General features: G+C 47.3%; 2 protein-coding genes and 1 long non-coding RNA gene across 3 annotated transcripts; 2 read left to right on the top strand and 1 right to left on the bottom strand.

Annotated features, from left to right (window-relative positions):
* Positions 1-5,353: 5,353 nt before the first annotated feature.
* Positions 5,354-7,388, top strand: LOC119300641 (protein TRIGALACTOSYLDIACYLGLYCEROL 5, chloroplastic-like). The gene is made up of 4 exons (XM_037577543.1): positions 5,354-5,492; positions 5,608-5,652; positions 6,923-6,955; positions 7,032-7,388. Exons 1-4 carry the CDS (start codon positions 5,453-5,455, stop codon positions 7,193-7,195), a joined length of 282 nt encoding a protein of 93 aa, XP_037433440.1. The 5' UTR covers positions 5,354-5,452; the 3' UTR covers positions 7,196-7,388.
* Positions 7,389-7,597: 209 nt separating this feature from the next.
* LOC119300640 lies at positions 7,598-8,545 on the bottom strand. Its single transcript, XM_037577542.1, has 2 exons — positions 8,383-8,545; positions 7,598-8,186 (listed from the first exon to the last, which is right to left on the bottom strand). The coding sequence occupies exons 1-2, from the start codon at positions 8,421-8,423 to the stop codon at positions 7,925-7,927; spliced, it is 303 nt and encodes a 100-aa protein (XP_037433439.1). The 5' UTR covers positions 8,424-8,545; the 3' UTR covers positions 7,598-7,924.
* LOC119300642 lies at positions 8,055-13,922 on the top strand. The gene is made up of 9 exons (XR_005146540.1): positions 8,055-8,158; positions 8,347-9,555; positions 9,769-10,033; positions 10,133-10,821; positions 10,944-11,399; positions 11,525-11,812; positions 11,901-13,225; positions 13,322-13,405; positions 13,501-13,922. It is a non-coding gene; the product is annotated as an uncharacterized LOC119300642 (long non-coding RNA).
* The last annotated feature ends 10,639 nt before the right edge of the window (positions 13,923-24,561 follow it).

Genomic DNA, 24,561 nt, shown 5'->3' with positions numbered 1-24,561 from the left:
CCGCATTGTGGGTGTTACACGAAGCCTCAATCACAGGACCCAATTTAGACGTAAAACGATGTGATGAGTTGCATGCAATAGGGGACCTGGAGCTGATCTCAGGGTTAGGCTGATCCAAATGCCAATAAAGAGGATTATGCAAATGAGAATGCACCCCTGGTTGATAAAGACTAAAATGGCAGACAAAGTCCGGCTAGATTCAATCCTTGAGACAATAGATGGAATGACCAACACGGTTAGAGGCCACCAAGAAACAAAAATGACATCCATCCAAATGCTTAACATGCAAACCCGAAGGGAGACCTCCAATGGAGCATTGCAGAGCCAGTGCAACAGATTCTTCATTAAGGGTAAAAGAGGCCAAAGAAAAACTAACCACTAGAAAGAATTCATTGCTACCACCAGAAGGGGAGAAATGAACCGTAGATCCAAAGCATCGACGCACCTGAGCCGCGACCGCAAGGCCGGGGGAGAAGTCCCAATGCAGAAGACCATCCATGGTGAGCTAGATCCTTAGGTGCCATGGTTGGGTGGTGGTGGTGGTAGGAGGAGGTGGTGGGAGGAGAGAGCCATCCTGTAATTGATGAGGACTATGTTGCTGGTGAGGAAGTGACCTCAAAGAAGAAAGTGCTCAAGAAAGAGCAAGATGCTGCTGCTGCCATGAAGCCTAGTATGCACAAGAAGGGTCCTACCCAGAGGAAGCCCATGTCTAAAGCCAGAGCCTCCACTCTAGAAACTATGAAACCTGGAGAGGAAGAGGCTGCTGGAGGAAAGAAAAGGAAGGAAAGGGTCAAGAAGACTATTGCCAGAGTGATAGGAAAACCTTCCATGATGAGAGAATCTGATGAAGATGATGATGAGGAGGAAGAACCAGTGCCAAAATCTCATAAGCTCATGGGGGATGCTATCAAGTCTGGGGCTGCTCCATTTAAGCCCAAGACAGCCCCCAAGCCCTCAACTCAAGCTCAAGCTTCAAAGCCAACTGCACCCAAGAGATCCACCAGAAACATTTCAGCTGCAGGGAAGAACAAGGCCCCAGTGCCTGAAGTGCAAGAGGATGAAGAGCATCAAGTGCTCAGAAAGCTAAAACTCAAGATTCCAGATCATGACGACAATCATCCAGTGGCTGAGAACATGAAGTTGAGAAAGGATGCATGTCTCAGATTGTGGAGACAGACTGATCCATGTGCTGCAAGGAGAAGGAATGCTGTGGTCTACCGCTTTCACACCAAGGAACAACAAGACTGCTATGAGATAGTCTTATTGGACAAGAAGCCCATTTTCAGTGACATGATATGGGTTGATTGGGAATTCATTGATGACAATGAGGATTACTTCCTAGAAGTTCATGAGAGTTTCAGAATGAACGGAGTTGACACTTTTGTTGGTCAAGAGCTGACAAAATGGAACGATGAAATGGTCATGCAATTCTATTCAATTGCCCATTTCTATCCAGATGGCAAGATAGTCTGGATGACTGAAGGCACAAGGTATCAATCATCAATTGCTGAGTGGGCCAAGTTGATCAATGCCCTTGAACAAGGTGAAGATGACACAGATGTGTATGCCAAGCCAAGGAAGGGACACAACTCCATGGCTCACATGTACAAGGAAATCCATGATGATGCCTTGGAGACTCACAAATTTGTATCCATCTACTATCTGCTGTCAGGTTTGACCACAATAAACACTATATTGAGGTCACTCTGCTGCCCAAGTCAGGAGATCATAGGATGATCTGTGGTCACTCAATCAAACTGCTTCACATGTTTGATGTGCCAGAAAAGTTCAAGGTGATGAGCTTGATCGTTGAAACTGTGAAGAGAATTGCTGCTGACGAGAAAAGGTCATGTGGATATGCCCCCCACATTGAGATGCTCATCAACTCCAAGATGGGGCCATGGACATGTCTACTAGACAAAGATCATCTTCCCCTGAGGACAGACTTTGAGGACAATGTGGTTGTCATGGATGCATCACATCCTACTTCAGTAGAGGCTCAGGAGAAGCAAGAGAAAGCAAAGGTTGCAAAGACTTCCACAATGCTAGATGCTTCAGTTGTCAATCTCAAGACCAAGCAAGATCAACTCAGTTATCTGCTTGAGGCAACAGTGAGAATAGAGAAAGGACTAGCCACCCTGACTCGAAATCAAGAGAGCCTTGAAAGGATCTTTGAGACTAAACTTCATGATCAAGATGTGAAGGTCACCGAGATTCAGACCACGGTTGAGAAGCTACAAGAAGAGATTGAGGACAGGAGTGACAGACCAACCACCAACACTTTTCAGCGTGTGCCAAGGGCATAAAGGTCTGTAGCTGTGCTAGTTGTTAGTGATACGAGGACTACCACTTCAGCACCTACAACAATTGCCCCAGTCATTCCTCCAGTTGTAACTCCTCCAGCTCCTCAGACATGTTCAGAAGCGTTTGCAGATGTTGTCCTCTCCACGCCATCTTCGCACACCGGAGCTCTCAGAGATCGTGCCTAGAGTGTCGCATAGCACTATGCATTTTCAACTTTTTGGTAACTTGTTGCCAAATGGGAGGAAGTGTATAGATCATTAGGCTTCAAGAGAAAGAGCATTTTGCCTTTTGTTGCTTCTCTTGCTACTTGTCGTTTGATCGTTTTCTTGCTACTATCTATGCTTGTGTGTGAGATACTCTTATGATCATGTGTTTGATCATATTATGCTTTAATGCGTGCTTGAATGATGATAACTTAATATTTGTGTATGATCAATCATGTTTCCTTTGGTGATGAGTGCATGTTCTTTATATTCTATCATTTTGAGCGCTTCACTAAGATGTATGTGACATGGAAGAGTTGACCCATGATCCTAATCGATTATGCATTTGCATTCAAAAGCAAATTTTAAATAATGCACAAATTTAGGGGAAGCTCTTGTTTATCACATACTTCTCAAAGCGACAATTTATTTCACTCATATTATCATTTGTCGAAGCTTTGTTCTATATGTTGTCATCAATTAGCAAAAAGGGAGAGATTGAAAGTGCAACTAATCCCCGGGTGGTTTTGGTAATTCATAACAACATATAGCTCATTGAACTAATATCCATTCAAGTTAAATATTTTAGAAAGTTCAATGATTGGCATGGCATGGACTAGAGATGTGGACCCTTCAAAATGCTAAGGACAAAGATTGGCAAAAGCTCAAGACTCTTCATCTCTATTTTAATAATCCAAGATCACATTGAGTCCATAGGAAAAGCCAATACTATTAAAAGGGGATGAGGTGTTGCTTAATGGTCTGCTTGCTCAATATGCTTAGTGATATGCTCCAAAACCCTCAAACACTTTCTCAAATCCAAATATGTCCAAAACCTAAAGTCAAACTCGGCCCCGCCGATTTGATCTATCTGGCGCCACCGAGTTTCTTTGACATAGCCACTGCCAGAAACCCTAATCAGTTCGATCTCACCGATAGGTATCTTGGTCTCACCGAGATGGCAATACAAACTCTCTGTTTCCCTTCGTAACATTTCGGTCTCACCAGAATGAGTGATCGGTCCCACCGAGTTCGCAATGCAAACTCTCTGTGTCCCTTCATAACATTTCGGTCTTACCAAAATGAGCGATTGGTCCCACCGAGTTTGCCTGACCAACTCTCTGTTTGCTCATTGCTGAAATCGGTCTCACTGAGTTCATGCAAATCGGTCACATCGAGATGAGGTTTTGTCCTAACCCTAGCACATCGGTCCCACCGAGTTGATCATCTCGGTCCCATCGAGATTCCTAACGTTCACATTTGAACTGAATCGGTCTCACCGAGTTCTCCTATTCGGTCTGACCGAGTTGGGTCAAATGTGTGTGGAGGCTATATGTACCCCTCCACCCCCTTCTCTATTCAAGACGGAGCCATCAGAACGTGCCTACACTTTCACTACTCATTTTCTAAGAGAGAACAACCTACTCATGTGTTTTTCCAAGACATTCCAATCCAACCACACGAATCTTGATCTCTAGCCTTCCCCAAGTTGCTTTCCACTCAAATCGTCTTTCCGTCATAGACAAATCTTTGAGAGAGAGTTGAATGTTGGGGAGACTATCATTTGAAACACAAGAGCAAGGGGTTCATCATCAACACACCATCTAGTACCTTTTGGAGAGTGGTGTCTCCTAGATCGGTTAGGTGTCACTTAGGAGCCTCCGACAAGATTGTGGAGTTGATCCAAGGAATTTGTAAGGGCAAGGAGATCACCTACTTCGTGAAGATCTACCCGAGTGAGGCAAGTCCTTCGTGAGTGATGGCCATGGTGGGATAGACAAGGTTGCTTCTTCATGGACCCTTCATGGGTGGAGCCCTCCGTGGACTCGCGCAACCGTTACCATTCGTGGGTTGAAGTCTCCATCAACGTGGACGTACGATAGCACCACCTATCGGAACCACGCCAAAAATCTCCGTATCTACATTGTGTTTGCCTTCTCCAAACCCTTCCCTTTACCTTCATATGCAATGTTTTACTTTCCGCTGCTACACTCTTAGAATTGCATGTGTAGGTTGATTGTTTGACTTGTGCTAAGTTGCTAAAATCTGTCAAGACTTAAAAATTAGGAAAAGGCTAGATTTTTATTTGGTCAAGTAATCTAATCACCCCTTTAGACCTACTTTCGATCCTACAAGGAGAAATCCCTCTGTCACCCGCGGAAGTGGCATGAATGACATGAAGCAGTGGAATGGAGTATCACCAGATTTTCTGCAAGTCGGCTGACAAACCTAATCCAGACAAGTGGCGCCCCCTGGCTGAGGAGTACTACAAAATTAATACCGATGGCTTCTTTATACCTGGGCAGCAGCATGCAGGATGGGGAGTCGCGGTCAGGACAACAGATGGCAGCCTGGTGCATGCCCGCTGGAAGACAGGAGCATATCTCCGATGCTTTCGCTGCTGAAGTGGTAGCCATGTCACATGCCATAAACACTGCAGTAGACCTGGGAATGGTCCGGATGGAGTTTGAGACCGATTCACAGCTTCTGGTGGATGCGTTGGATATGAGGAAGGTCGACTCCTCGGCTTATGCGACTGTTATCGAAGACATGAAATACCAACTGAAACTATGGTTCTTCAAATTTACTATTTCAGTATGTAGGCGTAGTGGTAATTCTGTAGCTCATGAACTCGCCAAGTCTGGCCGCCACTGTGCACCAAACCACTTTATGGAATGGGAGTCCGATGTACCTGCCCATGTGGGCGAATGTGTTGTGGGCGATTTGCCTCACCACAGTTAAGTAATGAAGGTATGCTTTCTTAAAAAAAAGAGCGACCGGACTGATCCTTGGGCCCGCCCAAAACTTGGCCCGGCCAGTCGCGGCCCACTGATTGCTGACGTCACCATGTCGTCAAGACCACCGAAGTGCCGCTTTCCCATCGGCTCGCTCATCGTCCCATCCAACCCCGGAGCACCACCAGCGTAGCGGGAAGGCATCCATCCATGGTCGTCTCCACCTTCAGCGGCCCTGGGATTGGGGTCGGTAAGCGGCTGACCTTGATTCTTCAAATTATTGGATCTTGCATTCTTGCGGCGATTTGGTTCTCGCTTCGTTTTAGGTTTCTTGATCTTGTCTCTGTCTGTTGAAATCGGCGCAGGCTTCGGCGTCGGCTGCGGATTCGGAGTCGGATGGGGGTTCGGAGGTGCGGAATGATTCATTTCTTTCGCCGCAAATTGTCTGTGAGGTTTTTACACCGCTCAAGTTTTAAGGGAGGGGCGAGAACTTGGAATCGCTTCTTGTTCAAGCATATTCGGGAGAATTAGTCCTGATTTTTGCTTATAGATTCCGCTGTTTAGTACTCCTATATATCTGTTTAGCAGTCCCACTCCCTACAAATGGGAATCTGTTTACCCGCTTCATAACCAGTAAGATGCATGCGAATTGGTTACCAAAAGCCTCCATATGGAGTTAATTGTTATATGGAGTCACAAAGAAATAACAGAACAGCTTTGCGTATGATGAAACTGGTCCAGCTTGTTACGACGATGGATCTCCACTGCTCACAGACGTGATAAAATGGATGTTGGATTTCAACCATCGTACCAAAATTGTATGATAATATGTCATACGCACAGAAATGCTTATGCCTCAACATTCAAAATTATATGAAGCCGGTTTCCATGTAAGCATGTTTTTGTACTGTAGAACTTGTTCCTCAACATCTAAGTTGGTCCAATATTATATGAAGCCTGCTTCCGAAGCATCTTATGGAAATGCTTATGACATAACATTCAGTATTATAGAAATGTGAGACATAAGCGAAGTTAGATCCATCGGCCTCCTGAACTAGAGGCGTAGAGTAGACGATTTTTTTTAATTGTTCTTGAGATGGATTTTATTGTTGGTACATCTATTTTAAACCCCATCACTCCCTAGCCAGGCCTTTCACCCATTGCTAGCTAATCTTTCAAATGTTGATAGTTATTAAACCAAACATCACAGGGATGGTTACTCAACAGCATTCCTAGTTCTACCTAATATAAGATGAGAAGGAACAAAAATATTCTATTAACCAGGGAGCCAAAAGGTTATATGCAAAAGGTTTGTGCCCACAGATTTAATTCAATCTGTACACTGGTCTAACAAATTAAATCAACAATTACAAAGTTGTATTTAACTAGTTTTTTTCTTCTTCTGATTTCGTGCTAAAAATCCAAGCTTCAGTTCTATAGTAGTATTACACTTTAATATGAATTAAGAATATGATCCATAGCCAATACAGGTAGATAGACTAGTCCCACGCACCCAGCTAATAGAGGGTTTTGTAACTGGCTTATGTCTGGGGATAAATTTACCGGAACAGACTTTCTTTGAAGAGTTATGGTCCTATTGTACGTCAGTAACTATTCCTTATTGACTATGTACATTCATTGTAAGAAAATAACATGCTTTAATTTGCTTTTCTACCACAGGAATGCCTCTGAACGTATTCGGCTTGGGCATCGGTACGAAGCTTGTCAGTTACTATATACATCATCTAGAGTAAATTGGTACTGAATTGAATTTCCTCTTTGTGAATAGGTGGGGGATGCGGAGTTGGTCTTGGTTTAGGATGGGGCTTTGGAAATGCTTATGGTTGTCAATATCGATCTTCAAGGGTCCAGTTTCAGGGCATTGAGTTTCAGAAAAAGTCTGAAGGAGATGAAGCACCAAAGCTTGTTGAAAAGTCTCGTCCTTATGGCTAGTATAGCTGCGATCATACAATTGGCACAGGCAATGTTACCATTGTCCGCTTGATTGTAGTCAATTGTCTACCTGGAAAGTTGTTTCAAAGCATTTTGATGTTTTGATGAACTTGGACGTTTTCATAGTAACATAACGAGGATAATCCATGGTACTTTTTCCGTTTCGGATAATGGTCTTTATATTTGGCTAAAATTGTCCATTAACATTCTCTTGGTTGGGTGCACCCTGCAAGTTTTTATTGTTACTCTTGTTAAGTACCTGCAGTTCACTTAGTGTGTGTAGTGCATTATGTCTGGATATGGTTAATTACAATCTAGCTGAAATAGAAAATGCATACAAACATTGAGCTCTGTTGTGAACTCTTGACTCCCCTGCATAATTTCTTCCCTACAAGGCGAAACAAAACTGAAGGCTGTATTATTTTTTCTGAAGATTATAATTAGTAGGATAATTTTTGCACCAAGGTTGACAGTTAAAACTGTTAGCTCAGAATGTTCCCAATATTACAATCAGGTGCGGCTTTTATTTAAGTAAAATCAGTGAAAATGAGAATGCAATAGCGAAGATTAATGCAGAGTTTAACACTGATCTTTCGGTGGATGCGGTGCCTACATGCTGGAAATCTGAGCAGCTGGTTTATCATATTATGTATCGACCTGGCAACAATGGTGGTGGCTTGTAGAACTGCTGCTATCAGTGATTCTTCCAGTGTGAGGCCTCTTATGCATTCACAGAAATGGATTATCAAAGGCAGCTGTGCCGTCGGTTGACGTGGGAGAGCTTGCTGTGTCTGCGTCGCCGCTCCTGAGCCAGTATGTCTGCTGGAACGTTGCTGCGCTGCTTGGGACATCCTCCATGACCCACTCAAAGCCCCTGGGGTAGTAGATCCCTGTCTTTGGGTGTGGCACCCACAGTGCTGTCTCTGCTGACCTTGCTTTTGTTGGCTGCACCTGGCTCGTAAGGTTAGAGCTTTGCCTGTTCTTAACTTCCCTGCATATGGCAATCCAAGCAGTTACTTTATGGAGCATATCAGCATAATGATGTTGCATTTAGCAATTCAAGTTTCTCTTCACTAGGATATGAACAATCTTTGGACTACAGTAATGCTTGAATGTCATCGTTCTGGAATCTACCAAATTGAAAGCTTCAGTATTGCAGGTTTAGAGGGATGCTAGAGGCTACTTACCGGAGAAGACCAGTCGATTTTGCAATTGCACTGCGGCCCATCAACAAAGGCTGGGGAGGCACTAAAATCTGCTACTGTTTGTTCTTTCCTCCTTGGGGTCAAGCAACCGATGGCAGTTCCCTCTTGGTTGGTACCTCTCTTCTCCCCAACCCTGGTATATATAGCTAGAGTTTTCTAGTTGGAACTCTGCCACCATGGTCAGGGTCACACGGACTGCACATCTGATAGGATATGAATGATTTGACAAGCTCCTGCAGAGGATCATGAACGATTTTATTCATAGTCGTTGGCTTCTACTTGAGCAGAGGTTTGAGCTTGATTGGACACCATTGGACCAAACACCATGAGAACTGATGCTCCTAGAATCTGAAGTCAAATCTGGCCAAGTACTGTCCTATGGCAGTACCGTATCTACTTGGAGAATCATGAGACAGCCCTACTGGTGCTGGTTGTACCAGTAGGGAGAAGAGATGGGAACACAGCTTGAAGAAAAGCAATTACAGAATTTCCGAGCTAAAATCTCTGCTTGTCTGGTTGCAAAGGATTTTGTCTGCCATGAACTTATTTTGAACTCCTTGATACGCATGAGAAGCAACCGACATGTGGACCCCAGTGATAGATGGAGTCAGGCAGATTATACATCTGTTGAGACTTCCTTTGCTGATTTCGAGCCACACACTCTCATGAGATATATGTGTTTGCCTGCCTGCGGGATATTGTGCAGTCTGTGGCATCCTTGCGCGTACGGTGTCTCATGACCTGATCCATCTTCCCCATATAATTTTTGTCTGCATCATTAATGATCCATTAGCAGAATAATGGAGGGCATGGGATCTGATACTTTGAAGCATGCATAGCTGTGGTGCAGAACTAAAGATGAAGCATTTCAGTTGCTTGTCTCTTCGTGCGGCGGAGTGGAGAGTAAGTTCTTCCCATCAGATTTGACATTGGAGTCATAGAGTGATAGAGGGCAAGAAAAAGAGAATAAGATTTTTTTTCTCATCGCTTGGAAGCTTGCGATCCAAGCGATGGGTCTGCCATGGGTGAGTACGTTGTACAAGGTGGAAACCATGGCGCACAAGACGATGGGCGCCATGGACGTCCTCCCTCGCTGACAAGGTCAGCACAGTCAACTGACAGGGTAAATCTAGAGGCGCCCGGCTAGACAAAAAGGTAATACGCAAAATTATTCAGATTTATATGAGTTGTGTGTGCACACTGGCTCATGTAGATATGATTGCAGCACTCTATGGTCTTCATTTCCTGGTAGTGGACAAAACACACATCTGAGAGGGTGAAAATGATAAAAAAAACTAGTTAGTCTGATAAGGGGTCTTCGGTCAGAATTGGTTTAATAACATGTATGCATTTTTTGAAAAATTGTAGGTTAAGGCTAGGAAGTGCGCCGCCGGACCGAGCCCCATGCCCATCTCGCATGTCCGCATTGGAGCTCTCTATGCGCAAATATGCAGAACAACCTGACAAAAGTATGATACGCCCAGAACTAGGACTAAGTTTTGACTCCTTGAGCGAGGCATATGATTTCTACAATCTTTATTCGTGGGAGGTTGGTTTTGGGATTAGATACGGGAAGAGCCGTCTGAATGCGGAGAGAACGAAGAGCATGCAGGAAATTGTTTGTGGTTGCTCTGTAAGTCCTGTCACATATACAAGAAGCAAGTATTTTCAACACAGAGGTTGTGCTGGTTTCCTGATCCGATGTACAATGTGTTTGCTACTTGTTCTGCAGGGGAAACCTAGCTGAGAACAACCGTTCTTGCAAATGCGAGTGCCCGGCTCTGATCAGGCTGTTGCGTGCGTCGGACAACAGCTGGTACATCACGAAGCACCGTGAGAACCACAATCACTCAATGTCACTTACCATGGGTGAGAAAGTATACTGGCCCTCGCACAAACATATTGATGTGTACACAAAGGATTTGATAAGGCAACTTAGGGAGAACAATGTTAACCTTGGGAAAGTGTACAATATAATTGGGAGCTTCTTTGGGTCAGTGGAGAAGGTACCGTTCACAAAAAGGACTCTCGGGAACATATGCGGCAAGATTAGTCGTGAACAAGCAGACGATGATGTGCGGAAAACATTGGAAGTATTTGCGGATATCCGTTCCACCGACCTAGGTTTCACCTATGTGGTACTGGCAGGCAATTCCAGGAAGGTGAAGAACGACATGTGGGCTAACGGAAGCAGTCGTATGTAGTATAAATTCTTTGGTGATGTGGTGACCTTCGACACGACGTACAGAACAAACCTCTGTGACATGCCATTTGGATTATTTGTGGGAGTTAACAATCATTACCAAAGTATTATTCTTGCTGGAGTGTTGATGCGGGATGAACAAGAAGAGAGCTTCAAGTGGGTGTTCATAGAATTTCTACGGTTGATGGGTGGGCCTGCTGCAAAGACAATATTGACAGGTATGCTTCAGTTGGAATATCACATGGATAAATGTGTACCAAAGATGACATCCTATGGTGATGCTAGTTCATATATTACTGATCATGTGTGGACACTAAAAAAAGTTCATTTCCCATTGCAGATCAATGCAGGGCCATGGAGGTGGCAATAAGGAATACGCATCCTCAGACAGTACACCGATGGTGCAAGTGGCATGTCCGGAAGAAAGCAAAGGATACACTGGGTCCACTGTACACGAAGAAGAGCGACTTTCAGGCAGAGTTTCACAAGGCTGTGAACCACGTGCTTACTGAAGATGAGTTTGAAGCAGGATGGGCCATGTTGCTGGACAAATACAACCTCCGTAGCCACACTTACATGACACAAATTTATGAAATGAGGAGGAAGTGGGCGAAGCCGTACTTCAGAGGTGTGTTCTGCGCAAAAATGACAAGCACTCAAAGAAGTGAGAGCGCAAACCACATGCTGAAAATGTACATGCCCCATGAGCCCTATGCATGTGCTCGTTAGGCAGTATATGAGGTTGCAGTTTGACAGAGAGCGTGAAGAGAGCTATGAGGAAAAGAGGACCATGATTGTAAGTTTGGGTTTTTTTGCCCGTCTGACAAAGACATACATCCTGTACATCTCCATTATGTTTATTTTAATGGGTAATGAGACCTGAAACCGATATGTGTTTTCTATCTGTAATGTCAATGACAGGGTGGTGTTGTGAGGAGGACCAACCTTGCAATAGAGCGGCATGCAAGCAAAATATACACAAGGAATATGTTTGAGGAATTTGGTTGCCTAATTGTTGAAGGAACAACCTATAATGTAAGTGAAGTGGAGAGGCTGAAGAGATACAAGACAACACACAACAATGCAGCCAAAAGAGAAAAGTGGAGCAAGGTTGAATATGAGGTGACCATAAACGAAGACAAGTCAATATTCAGTTGCGAGTGTGGCCAGTTTGAGTACACTGGGATGTTGTGCTCCCATGTCCTGAGAGTGAGTTACTGTGAAGCTTTAACTATCTGGGTTGAAATGATAATGCAATTCACAAACTGACGGAGGGGGGCGCTGTATGGTCTTGCAGGTTATGTAGATTTTGCATCTGGAGGAGATCCTGAAGCATCATATTTTGAAACGATGGATAAGAGACGCCAGGGATGTACTTCCAGATCACCTTGTCCAATAAGGACAACTCACTGAGCTTGTCATTCACATATAGGCATGCAACTTTGTATTTGGAGGCAATGGAAGTCATGCACATGGGGGATGCTAGCGCTGCATGTTATGACCACGTCAATGCTGGTCTCGATGCTTTGCTGTTAAGTTCGGCACCACTAGCAGAGGTGAGGGACGGTTTGGCTTTCGAGGACCAACTGGCCGTAACGGCAGATGCAAGGAAGGGTAAGGAAATAGCAACTGCAAGTGCTGACCATGACGCGGGGCATAGCCAGAGTGCTGGCCAGTCTGCTAGCATAAACAAACTTCAAGGGCTTGGTGCACCTAACAAGCATAGAGGCGCTGGCAGGCCGACGAACAGTCGGGACAAAGCCACATACGAAGGTTTAAGCAAGCGCACCAGATTCTGTAGCATCTGTCGGTGCGAAGGTCATAAGAAGACCACGTGCCCGGAAAGGGGTGATACACCAAAGAAACCACGAAAACCAGCAAAATGCAAGAATTGTAGGATCGAAGGACACCGGCGGAACACTTGCAAGCGGCCGCTTGGTTTGGCTGAGCAATGAGTTTTCTATTTTACTGTATATTGTGAAAAAATTTACCAGGGTATTTTCTAGTGTGTTTCCTATGTGGCACTGTTGCATCCCTAAAATCAATCATGCATCAAACTGCTCTGTTTATTGTTGTACCGTGAGAATGGACAAAAGGTTTTTATGCCACTGAACTATGATGAGGTTAATGTGGAATCCATGCACCCTGGATGGAATTAGAGTAGCTGCATATGTGATGTTATTGTTAGATCATCAGGGAGGTTGTTAGAACGTGCATTTTCCTAAACGAGAGGATCATTTACATGCTCTATGTTTTACTTTTGTGGGGTTCCTATCTGTTGCGTTTCATCGATGTGTGTATTGCTGACACATGGACCTCACGCATAGTCAGGAACACCCGAAACGGGGTGGTTTTTGTGCGCCATTTTTATTCAAAATTCAAAAGGATCAAGTAGAGAGAGTAAATGCAGACGAAGGCCTGGGGCAAGACAGACGCAGTATAAGATACAGCTGGGGTGCCTGCTCGGCTACATTGCTTCAGTTTCCCTCCTTTGCCACAGGTTCAAATTTTTTTGAAAGTCCAGACTGCTTCACAATGGCGATGTCTTGGGAGCAATCAACGGCGAGCGGCACAACCTGCTGCTCTGATCGGCGTGAGAAAATCATCGTGAAAGAATATCAGGTGAAGACCACTTGCCCTTAACCATGACTCTATTTCTAATTTGTTATGAGATTTGTAGCTGGCAGTGCTCACTCTATCCAATCTATATGCTCGCAGACAACTTCAGCAAGCCTGGATTCAGCGGCGAGCGCATGGAGTACAACGGTGCTACCGGCGAGAAGACACGCTTGTTCGGGACAGGTGAGGAAAAACCCTGTTGTGACTGTTTGTTTGATGCAAGCTTGTTGCCATTGAAAGCAAGAAAGTTCAAAATGTGTCGTCTTAAAATCTTCCAGGGTGAGGTGATCCAGCAAGCTGACTGCCGTCGTGGAGACCTGAAGCAAGAAGTGGCGGATCAGACAAATGAAGTTGATGAGGAGGAAGGGTTCGGTGAGTACGATCCAGATGAATCCGCGCATCCGGCAGGAATCTCTAGTGAGAGCGGCTTGGAAAACAGAGCTGACGAACCCGAGGCGCGCGCAGCTGGATTGGGTGGTGATGAAGATGAAGTGACAAGCTTGCCAGCTAAACGTCGACGCTTAGAGGACTAGTGCGCCATGGGCTTCAAGCTCAACCGATCAATTAAGCTGCTATTATAGTTGGATGAACACTTACCATTCGGTCAGCATAAGTTCATGTTGAACTGTTTCCTGGCTAACCATGTGTAGTGTCATCCCTCCGTATGAACTGCTGTCCTCACCAAACATAATAATCTAGTTTTTCTCGAGTCTGATAACTGGGTAATCTGTGTTGTTGCCACTCTGTCATTATTTTATTCTTTATGCCAGCTGTAAGCAAATCTTACATAGATGGTGCAAAAACACTGCATTCCAGATGATGGTTCAAATAATGAACTGACGATTTGCCTGGGCCGGTAAGCACTCAGCTTAAGTGTGCATGTGGTGTCCAAATGACGGGGCGTATGGCGTCAAAGTAGGTAAACACATAATAAATGCAGAGGTGGGTGGGCGCTCTCATGCATGCAGTTGTGGTACGCGCTTGTCGCGGGCCTCTGTCCAATATTCCTTATGGTTGGCATGGACCAGCTTGAACATTAGTACTGTTCTGACCGGACGGATATCTGGCGCGTGTCCTGATATGCGGAAAACATGAGATGCATATGGAAGCCGCATTTGCCTGTTAGTGGTCACTGGCCGACATTTTCTGTACATATGTTAGGATCAGTTAGTTGATGAGGGAGCAGATGGGCCATGTGAAAGCATTGTTCAATAACAAAAAAAAGTGGACAGTTGCTCTCAGTGACATGGTATTTTCCCATGCGAGTGCAGATTTTCGGTATGCTGCATTTTACAAACGTTTACGTAAAATGAATGCAGCCATTGCAAAGCAATGCAAAAATTGTCGCGTCGGTCAACTTAGGGAGACGGGGGGGAATTAGCCTGCCCATGGATCGAAACTGGTGTAATGAATGCGAGGAATAAGTTTCCTGCACGGCTGGTTCCAGTGAGGAGTAAATAGTGAGAAGACTACACACATAGGCACGCGGGGTGAGACAGCTTGTTGCCTCTTTTAGTAAAAAAGTAGCACACCGTCCGAGCAGGGGCTGGTACTTCTTCTCCCCCTAGTCTAGTGCACTAGCTCATTTCATCCTCTCCAACTATTCTCTTACCCTCAGAAACACTGCTCACGGCCTCCCAGATCTGGTATCGAAGTGTAGATACGTCGGCTATGTCTCTCCGGCCAGCTCAATCAACTGCGACGGTGAGTTTCCCTCGATCTGATGACAGAAAAAGATAGCGCACTCGCCGGGCTCGCTTTCTTGTCTGCCTTTTTCCGTCTTGTAAAGCTTCAGTCTGGTTGGTGGCTTTTCCTAAGTCGTTCCAATGGTTGCCGTGTGTAGGTCCGGCGTCATGGAGCCACCGGATCCACCAAAGAAAACGAATCTCCCATGTGAGGAGATTGACACCCATGGAAACTGCAAAAAAGCAAGGTCTGTCCGACGTCGGTGGGAAGAAGGAGATGAAAACGGGGCTCAGCTAGACCTAGATACTACTGCAGGAGGGGGAACGCAGCTCACTAGATCCAATGCCTCGGTAAGACTACGCTAATCACAAAAAGAACAGAACAGTAGATTCGATTTGGCTCGGTCCTCTTTGATAATGCTCCTCTGTTCTGTGCAAGTAGTGGTCAACATATAAAAATAGTCATCACCGCTAATGTATTGAAAAATGGCGGGTTGGTGATTGGGAGGATGGTGAAGTGCGGCCAAGTACAACTCGAAAGAGAAAACAACACGTGGTGGCCGACAGCAGCTGCGCGGGGACTAGTCACCATAGATCTCGCAAAACACCGATCCTCGTTGACAGATGTCCGCACCCTGGTGTTCATGATCTTCCACTCGTGGCACCAGGGCTTCAATCCGAGACAAACACCCTCCGTGGTAGGGTGATTAAATGTACATGGAGTTGCCATCATATCCTTAGGCTCGGAATCCTGTACTACCCAGTAGTTCATAGGACAGGCATGGCTAGTTTGTTAACCACAGCGTGGTCAGGTGACGCTGATAGGAGGTTCTATGCTTTGCTACTGAGTAGGTTTAGGTGGCAAGACATGAGGTTCACATTCCCTGATGGCCAGTTTAGGTATTTTACTCCCAGATCCATAGTTCGGACCTTAGGTCTGAAAAATTGGGGGAAAACAGGTCAACTTGACTAAGTTATCACCCAAAACCAGGCAGAGTTATGCACGAAGAATCAGGGACACTCTTGGAATAGAGACTAGGACACACGCCAGAGACGAGGGATTAACCATACATGTTGTCAACGAAGCTATAAAAAGGATGGAGTCCTCAATTCTTGACGGCAGTCAAACGAGAGCCTTTGAGATGGCTTTCTCCCTGTTGGCTGCCGACACATATGTTGGGCCGAGACAATCGTACACGTCGATACTGGCATGTGTGCTAGAATAAGGTGGTACAGGAGGGTACGACCTAGCTGAGTGGGCTTTCGAAATCATCAGGGCAGCAGCTAAGAAAATGCAAGAAGATTTGGAGGCCGGTGTGAGAACAATTATTGTTGGTGGCAGCCATTTGGCCCTTATTGTAAGTTCCTGTGAAAATAAAATATTTCTTTGTGCAAATTAAAAACATATGCTTCACAACTGAATGTTGTTTCAATCATGCATAATGTTTGGGGTTATATATTTGCAGCCATGGTTCTTCGACTAGATGGACTATGGTCCACACAATGTCGAGCCGCACACAGTCCCCCGCATCAGCGTCTATACAAGGAAAATATGTAGGAGGCTCATATATCTGACAAGAGAGTACCCGGCCATATTCACTATAAGTAGACTGCCTGCCATTTGAGAAAACCGTCGTTGAATCCGGGCATGTCAACCTTTTATGATTAATTCCCAAGCCAATGAATGAACTGAAATATTGTGCATGTAGCTATTATATTGACCAATGAGCATGTTCATGCAGACGAGGCCATATGATCACTTCGATCCACGGGAGGATAGATGGATTGATGTAGTTGGAGAACCTGGAGGCATCCTGCAAAATACAGGTAATGGTGACCTGTTTACTTCTTGATTGAAGGAATTCAATGAAAAAAGGGTGGGTCATGTCTAGCACAAGAATATGTTGAAAACATCAATATATCTTGAGAGCAATTGTTTTCTGTGCAACAGAAGCGCAACTGGACGCGCTACGAGCAGCTCAGGGGCTAATTGCAGCTAGCCAACAATTTCGCACTGCGTCATTATAGAGGTCTGGAGATGAAGCCTATGTCGACGAATCAGAAAAAAGCACGCCCGAATACAACGCGGATTCAAAAGGAAAAAAAGGTAGTACAAGAAAATCCAGATTCGTCGAGTAGCGACAGCGATGATGAGCCGGTGGATCCAAGTGTGCGACTGGATAGGACACTAAACAGGGCTGAGATTAGAGGTTTGTGTAATGAAAATTTGTTAGACCTGAGTCATACCCTTTCCATTGTGGCATCAAACCTAAAAATTATATTTCATGCATGACGCAGGCGAGCCCATAGCAGCGCCGGCAGCCCCAGGAAGACTGAGGATATATAATGATGTTGTAGGCGCGCGTGTTACAGGTAAGATGCTGAGTGAAAGGGAAGTTGTAACAAAGTGAATCTACGTAGTTGCCCAGAGAAGAAAAAGATGCAGCATGTACTGCTTGATCGCTAACGGATACACCCTCTGCAGGACCAAGGAGCCTTGGCCGACTTAGGAGGAGGCTCGAGCTAAGAGTGAGCGATGACGGTGAAGCTGGCAGTAGCAACCCTTTTGCGAGGCTTCATAATACAGAGAGGTCAACTTGGCTACGGAGAAGAGGGGAGCATTTGTGAGCGAAACTGTCTGAAATTGAGGCGCAAGGAAGTCTGATCTTGAATGTGAGTCTCGTGAATAATGTGACAAACCTGATTTTGTTTGCGAGAAAATATGTCTTGATTATGGATATCTCACTTTGCATGCAACTTATTTTCAGACGCAGAGGGAACATGGGGTCTTGCGGAACAGGAATGTGCATGGAAACGATGTTGGAGAGGACACTTCAAATAGCTCAATTTCAGAGGAATGGAGGGAATGTGTGCGGAGCTTATCTACGGTTGCGCTAGCTGCGGTAGAACAAGCAATGGAAAAACCAGAACTTTTTGAAGGTGCCCGTGTTCGACATGTCGATGCTAGCTGCAACTTTGTTAGACAAAATAGAAGGTAGTTGAGGGAGTCCTGGATTAGGCGGTGTTCGGATAGCCGAACTATATCTTCAGTCGGACTCCTGGACTATGAAGATACAAGATTGAAGACTCCGTTCCGTGTCCGGAAGGGATTTTCCTTGGCGTGGAAGGCAAGCTTGGCGATACGGATGTTCAGATCTCCTACCATTGTAACCGACTCTATGTAATCCTAACTCTCTCCGGTGTCTATATAAACCGAAGGGTTTTAGTCCGTAGGACAACATACACATCAACAATCATACCATAGGCTAGGTTCTAGGGTTTAGCCTCTCTGATCTCGTGGTATATTTACTCTTGTACTACCCATATCATCAATATTAATCAAGCAGGACGTAGGGTTTTACCTCCATTGAGAGGGCCCGAACCTGGGTAAAACTTCGTGTCCCTTGCCTCATGTTACCATCCGGCCTAGACGCACAGTTCGGGACCCCCTCCCGAGATCCGCCAGTTTTGACACCGACATTGGTGGTTTTATTAAGAGTTCCTCTGTGCCGTCGCCGTCAGGCCCGATGGCTCCTACGATCATCAATGGCGATGCAGTCCAGGGTGAGACCTTCCTTCCCGGACAGATCTTCGTCTTTGGCGGCTTCGCACTGCGGGCCAATTTACTTGGCCATTTAGAGTAGATCGAAAGCTACGCCCCTGGCCGTCAGGTCAGATTCGGAAGTTTAAATTACACGACTGACATCCGCGGGGACTTGATCTTCGACGGATTCGAACCACTGTCGAGCGCGCCGCACTGTCATGATGAGCATGATCTAAATCTGCCGCCGAACGGTGCCCTGGAGGCCGCACCCGCACCGGCTCCGACCCTTAGTTCGGAGTCAACTGCGCCGATCGAGGATGGGCGGTTGGACGCCACCTCGGGGGCTGCGATCCAAACGGCGATTGAGACGAACACCAGCCCCGTACTTTGCGAGGCTCGTGACTCCAAGGAGCCAGACTCCTCTCCGGACTCCGAACCCTCCGCGCCCCTGCCAGTCGAATCCGATTGGGCGCCGATCATGGAGTTCACTACCGCAGACATCTTTCAGCACTCACCTTTCGGCGATATCCTGAAGTCACTGAAGTCTCTCTCTTTATCAGGAGAGCCCTGGCCGGACTACGGTCAGCAAGGTTGGGGTACGGACGATGAAGAAATTCAAAACCCACCCACCACCCACTTTGTAGCCACTGTCGATGACTTAACTGACATGCTCGACTTCGACTCCGAAGACATCGACGGTATGGACGCCGATGAAGGAGATGATGAAGAACCAGCGCCTACTAGGCCCTGGAAAGCCACCTCGTCATATGACATATACATGGTGGACACCCCAAAAGAGGGAGAGGGCGATGGAACAGCGGAGGATGACCCCTCTAAGAAACAGCCCAAGCGTCGGCGTCAGCGGCGCCGCTCAAAATCCCGCCAACACAAAAACGGTGATTCCAGCACGGGAGATAATAATACTCCGGAGAGTGCCGAAGAAAACCCCCTCCAGCAAGGTTTAGCACAGGAGGATGGAGAAACCAGCCCTCATGAGAGAGCGGCAGACAGAGAGGTCAAGGACGATAATTATATGCCTCCCTCCGAAGACGAGGCAAGCCTCGACGACGACGAATTCATCGTGCCAAAGGATCCCGTTGAGCAAAAGCGTTTCCAACGCAGGCTTATGGCCACGGCAAGAAGCCTCAAGAAAAAAAAGCAACAGCTCAGAGCTGATCAAGATTTGCTGGTTGACAGATGGACTGAAGTCCTTGCGGCCGAAGAGCATAAACTCGAACGCCCCTCCAAGAATTACCCAAAGCGCAAGTTGCTACCCCGATTAAAGGAGGAAGCACTTGATGCGGCCGAACGGCCACCTCGTGGCCGCGACAGAGAGGCCTCCCGGCCCTCCACTCAAGCCGCACCCCGTACCAAGGCACAAGAATATGCGCCGGACTTACGAGACATGTTGGAGGACAAGGCAAGGCAAACACGATTGATCTACGGATCGCGTGGGCACCCCATGGCTCGAGACAGTAACCGTCACGCCGGCCACAAATTTGGCAGGGCCGAACACAGTAGACAAAGCTCATTGGAGCTACGTCATGATATTGCCCAGTACAGAGGTGCCGCACACCACTGTGCTTTACAGACGAAATAATGGATCATCAAATCCCCGAGGGTTTCAAACCCGTAAACATCGAATCATATGATGGCACAACAGACCCTGCGATATGGATCGAGGATTATCTCCTTCATATCCACATGGCCCGCGGCGATGATTTTCACGCCATCAAATACCTCCCACTCAAGCTTAAAGGACCAGCTCGGCATTGGCTCAACAGCTTGGCAACAGGATCAATCAGTTGTTGGGAGGACCTGGAAGCCGCATTCCTCGACAATTTCCAGGGCACTTATGTGCGACCCCCAGACGCCGATGACCTAAGTCACGTAATCCAGCAGCCAGAGGAATCTTCCAGACAATTCTAGACACGGTTCCTAACAAAGAAAAATCAAATAGTCGACTGTCCGGACGTTGAGGCCCTACCAGCCTTCAAGCACAATATCCGTGACGAGTGGCTGGCCCGGCACCTCGGACAAGAAAAGCCGAAATCTGTGGCAGCACTCACGACACTCATGACCCGCTTTTGCACGGGAGAAGACAGCTGGCTCGCTCATAGCAACAATATGACCAAGAACCCTGGTAGTTCGGACACTAGGGACATTAGTGGCAGGTCGCGTCGCAACAAGCAGAAGCGCCGCATTAACGGCGACAATGCTGAGGATACGGTAGTTAATGCCGGATTCAGAGGCTCTAAATCCGGTCAGCGGAGGAAGCCATTCAAAAGGAATCCTAGGGGCCCGTCCAGCTTGGACCGAATACTCGATCGCTTGTGCCAAATACATGGCACCCCCGAAAAGCTGGCCAATCAAACCAACAGGGATTGTTGGGTGTTCAAGCAGGCAGGCAAGCTAAGCGCCGACAATGAAGACAAGGGGCTGCATAGCGATGACGACGAGGAGCCCCGGCCGCCGAACAACAATGGAGAGAAGGGTTTTCCCCCACAAGTGCGGACGGTGAACATGATATACGCCACCCACGTCCCCAAAAGGGAGCGGAAGCGCGCGTTAAGGGACGTATACGCGGTAGAGCCAGTCGCCCCAAAGTTCAACCCATGGTCCTCCTGCCCGATCACCTTTGATCGAAGATACCATCCCACTAGCATCCGTCATGGCGTATTTGCCACATTGGTTCTAGACCCAATTATTGACGGATTTCATCTCACTAGAGTCCTCATGGACGGCGGTAGCAGCCTGAACCTACTTTACCAGGATATAGTGCGAAAAATGGGCATCGATCCCTCGAGGATTAAGCCCACCAAAACGACCTTTAAAGGCGTAATACCAGGTGTAGAGGCCAACTGTACAGGCTCAGTCACACTTGAAGTGGTCTTCGGATCCCCGGATAATTTCCAAAGCGAGGAATTGATCTTTGACATAGTCCCATTCCGCAGTGGCTATCATGCACTACTCGGACGAACCACATTCGCCAAATTCAACGCGGTACCGCACTATGCATACCTTAAGCTCAAGATGCCAGGCCCTCGTGGAGTAATTATGGTCAATGGAAACACCGAACGCTCCCTCCGAACGGAGGAGCACACGGCGGCCCTTGCAGCGGAAGTACAAAGCAGCCTCTTCAGGCAGTTCTCCAGTCCGGCCATTAAACGTCCGGACACCGTCAAGCGCGCCCGGATTAACCTACAACAAGACCGCCTGGCACGTTCCGAGCAGGCGTAGCAATGCGGCCCCAACCCCAACCCTCGCAAAAAGGCGACGCCAGTACTTCACGTCCATAACTACGCTCTGGAAATACCATGGGCATAGAGGGAGGAGCACCATCACGGCACGCCCAAAACACAGCTTAAACCGCACCAGAGGCTGCCGATTTTTTACTTTTCTCTTACTTCCAGGACTCTACTCTTCGGAAGGTCTATTCGGAAGTTCAATTGCCGCACAAACGATGCAAGGACCAGGGAAGCAGACAAGCCATGCCGCATTACGGAAATCCCAGGTGGTCTCTATCATGAGCAATATACCTGTTTCGCATACTATTCCGCAGCTTGCCCCTGGAGCAGACATGTTAAATAGTCCAAACTTTCGTTTATCGCATTACTTGTATCGTTCTGCTTTGATCGCAGCTATTTTTAATAAACAATGCATAGCTTTTGTCTATATTTTTTGCATTATCTTTTTAAATAAATGTTCCTTAACGACATGTTGCACCCGTACAACTTGGTACGGCCAAAATACGCCAGGGGCTTTTAGCACCCCTCAATATGGTGTGAGAAGTCCGAACACTTTCACAAGTGCGGTAGCCCGAACTTATAGCACTATATGCATCGGCTCCGAATCATGTCTTGGGTCAATAGTTGGGTTTGCCCGGCTCCTATGTTTTTGTGCCTTATGTTCCGCTACATCGGCTAAGGTAGCACTAGGAGAACCACTGCGATTGTGCCCCAGTTGAGCTGGGCCGAGCACCTCAGTGGAGAAAGCTAAAACTGACCGTCATGATGAAGCGAGAGCTGGTCGCTATTCGAGAGGTTTTTTCGAGTCCCTAAAGACTTATGCTGCTTAGGGCGAGGAGTCGGCTCTGTCCGGCCAAGGCGTGGATAGCGCCCCGAACTCGGTCTTCCGAATACTAGGGGCTTCGCCGAAATTTAAAATTATAGAATTCTATGGCTAAGTGAGAGTGTTCATGCATTATAGTCCGATTGCCTCGTTCGTTGGGCTGAGCGCCTCCCTCGAAGGACCCAAATATGGGAAAAAGAGCGCCCAGGTTTATCCCCGAACACCCCAGCACTAGCGGCAAGGGGGCAGAAGCCGACGACTTGCCATCTCTCAGTATTGATAAACAACCACACAGAAGGTAATATTTGAAATTCAAGCAGCATTGCTCAGCGCATATGAACAAGTTTTTAGCGCACAGGACAAAACGAGCGAGTTTTACTCGAAAATTACATCCATAGTACATTCATCCGCCACAAGGCAGGCACCCTTCAGAACATCCTTATAATAATTCTCGGGCTTGCCATGCTCTTTCCCCGGCGGTGGCCCGTCCTTCACAAGCTTCTCAGCATCCAGCTTGCCCCAGTGCACCTTAGCACGGGCAAGGGCCCTACGGGCACCTTCAATACAAACGGAGCGCTTGATGACTTCGAGCCTTGGACAGGCCTCCACCAGCCGCCGCACCAGCCCGAAATAGCTCCCAGGCTGAGCCTCTCCAGGCCACAACCGAACTATGAGGCCCTTCATGGCCTGTTCGGCCGCCTTGTGGAGCTCGATCAGTTGCTTCAGCTGGTCTCTCAGGGGCAGGGGGTGTCCGGCCTCAGCGTACTGAGACTAGAACACCTTCTCTGTCGAGCTCCCCTCCTCGGCTCGACAGAATGCGGCAGCATTAGATACACTCCGGGGAAGATCTGCGAATGCGCCTGGAGAACTCCGGATTCAGGTAAGTAACAAGTAACTCACGTTTATGTGTTTTCTTTGAATAAAGAATGCCTTACCCGCCGCTATCTTCTTCACCTCATCCAACTCCTGGAGGGTCTTCTGGGATTCGGCCTTGGCAGACTTGGCACTTTCAATAGCCGCCGCGAGCTCGGACGCTCGCGTCCTTGAGTCACGCTCCAAACTCTCATGTTTTTCCATGAGAGCCTGGAGCTCTTGCCGCACCTTGCCAACCTCGGCCTCATACTTCTCCCGCTCGGTGCGCTCCGTGGCCGCCGTCTTCTCGGCCTCGAGCAGCGCTTGCTTAAGGGTCGCCACCTCAGACGTGGCCCCTACAATAGCCACGATAATCCTGTCATTTTTTGCAATTGCACCTTTATATATATATATATATTTAATTCCAACAAGGTATTTCTTACCTTCATTATCCTCGAGCTGCTTCTTGGCATGCCTGAGCTCTTGCTCGGACTGCTCGAGGTTCTGCTTTAGCACGTCCACTTCCGCAGTTAGTGCGGTGGACGCCCGCAGGGAAGCCTGCACACGCATATTGACTCCTTTTTGTTAGACTCCTGCGAATTTTCTTTGATCCTCTATTTGGCCTTCCTTCCCGAACGCCAAATAGAGCATCAGGGGCTACTGTCTATGCGGTAATATTATTTACGCATTCTTTACTTACCTCAAAGCCTGTTAAAAGGCTTGTACAAGCTTCAGTCAGTCCGCTCCTGGCGGACTGAACCTTCCGGATCACCGCACTCATAATAGTGCGGTGCCCCTCGTCGATGGAGGCGCCTTGGAGTGCCTCCAACATATTGTCCGGCGCCTCCGGTTGGACGGAGGTCACCGGCACGGCGGGCTTGCTCCTCTTGGAAGGAGGTCCCCCGCCGGACTCTGGAACCTTTGAAGGTTCCGGAGCGGTGTCCGGCCTAGGGCCGGACTTGGAGCCCTGGGGGTTTCATCCCCCTTACTCCTGGAGTCAGGGAGGTCGCCTCGCAGCGCCTCCAGGACCACCTCCCCCCGGATTGGAACCTGTTGGGACAACACTTCGGTGTCGTCCGTAGGGCGGGGGGAGGAAGCCGTCGGAAGTGAGTTCACGTCCGACGAGTCTAGTGAGCCGCTCGACGACGCGTCGAGCCAGTCTTTGGGTGGGCTGCATAAACACATTC

Source organism: Triticum dicoccoides, chromosome 5A (genome assembly GCF_002162155.2).
Source record: "Triticum dicoccoides isolate Atlit2015 ecotype Zavitan chromosome 5A, WEW_v2.0, whole genome shotgun sequence".
NCBI lineage: Eukaryota > Viridiplantae > Streptophyta > Magnoliopsida > Poales > Poaceae > Triticum > Triticum dicoccoides.
This window is presented reverse-complemented; position numbering and strand designations above follow the sequence as displayed.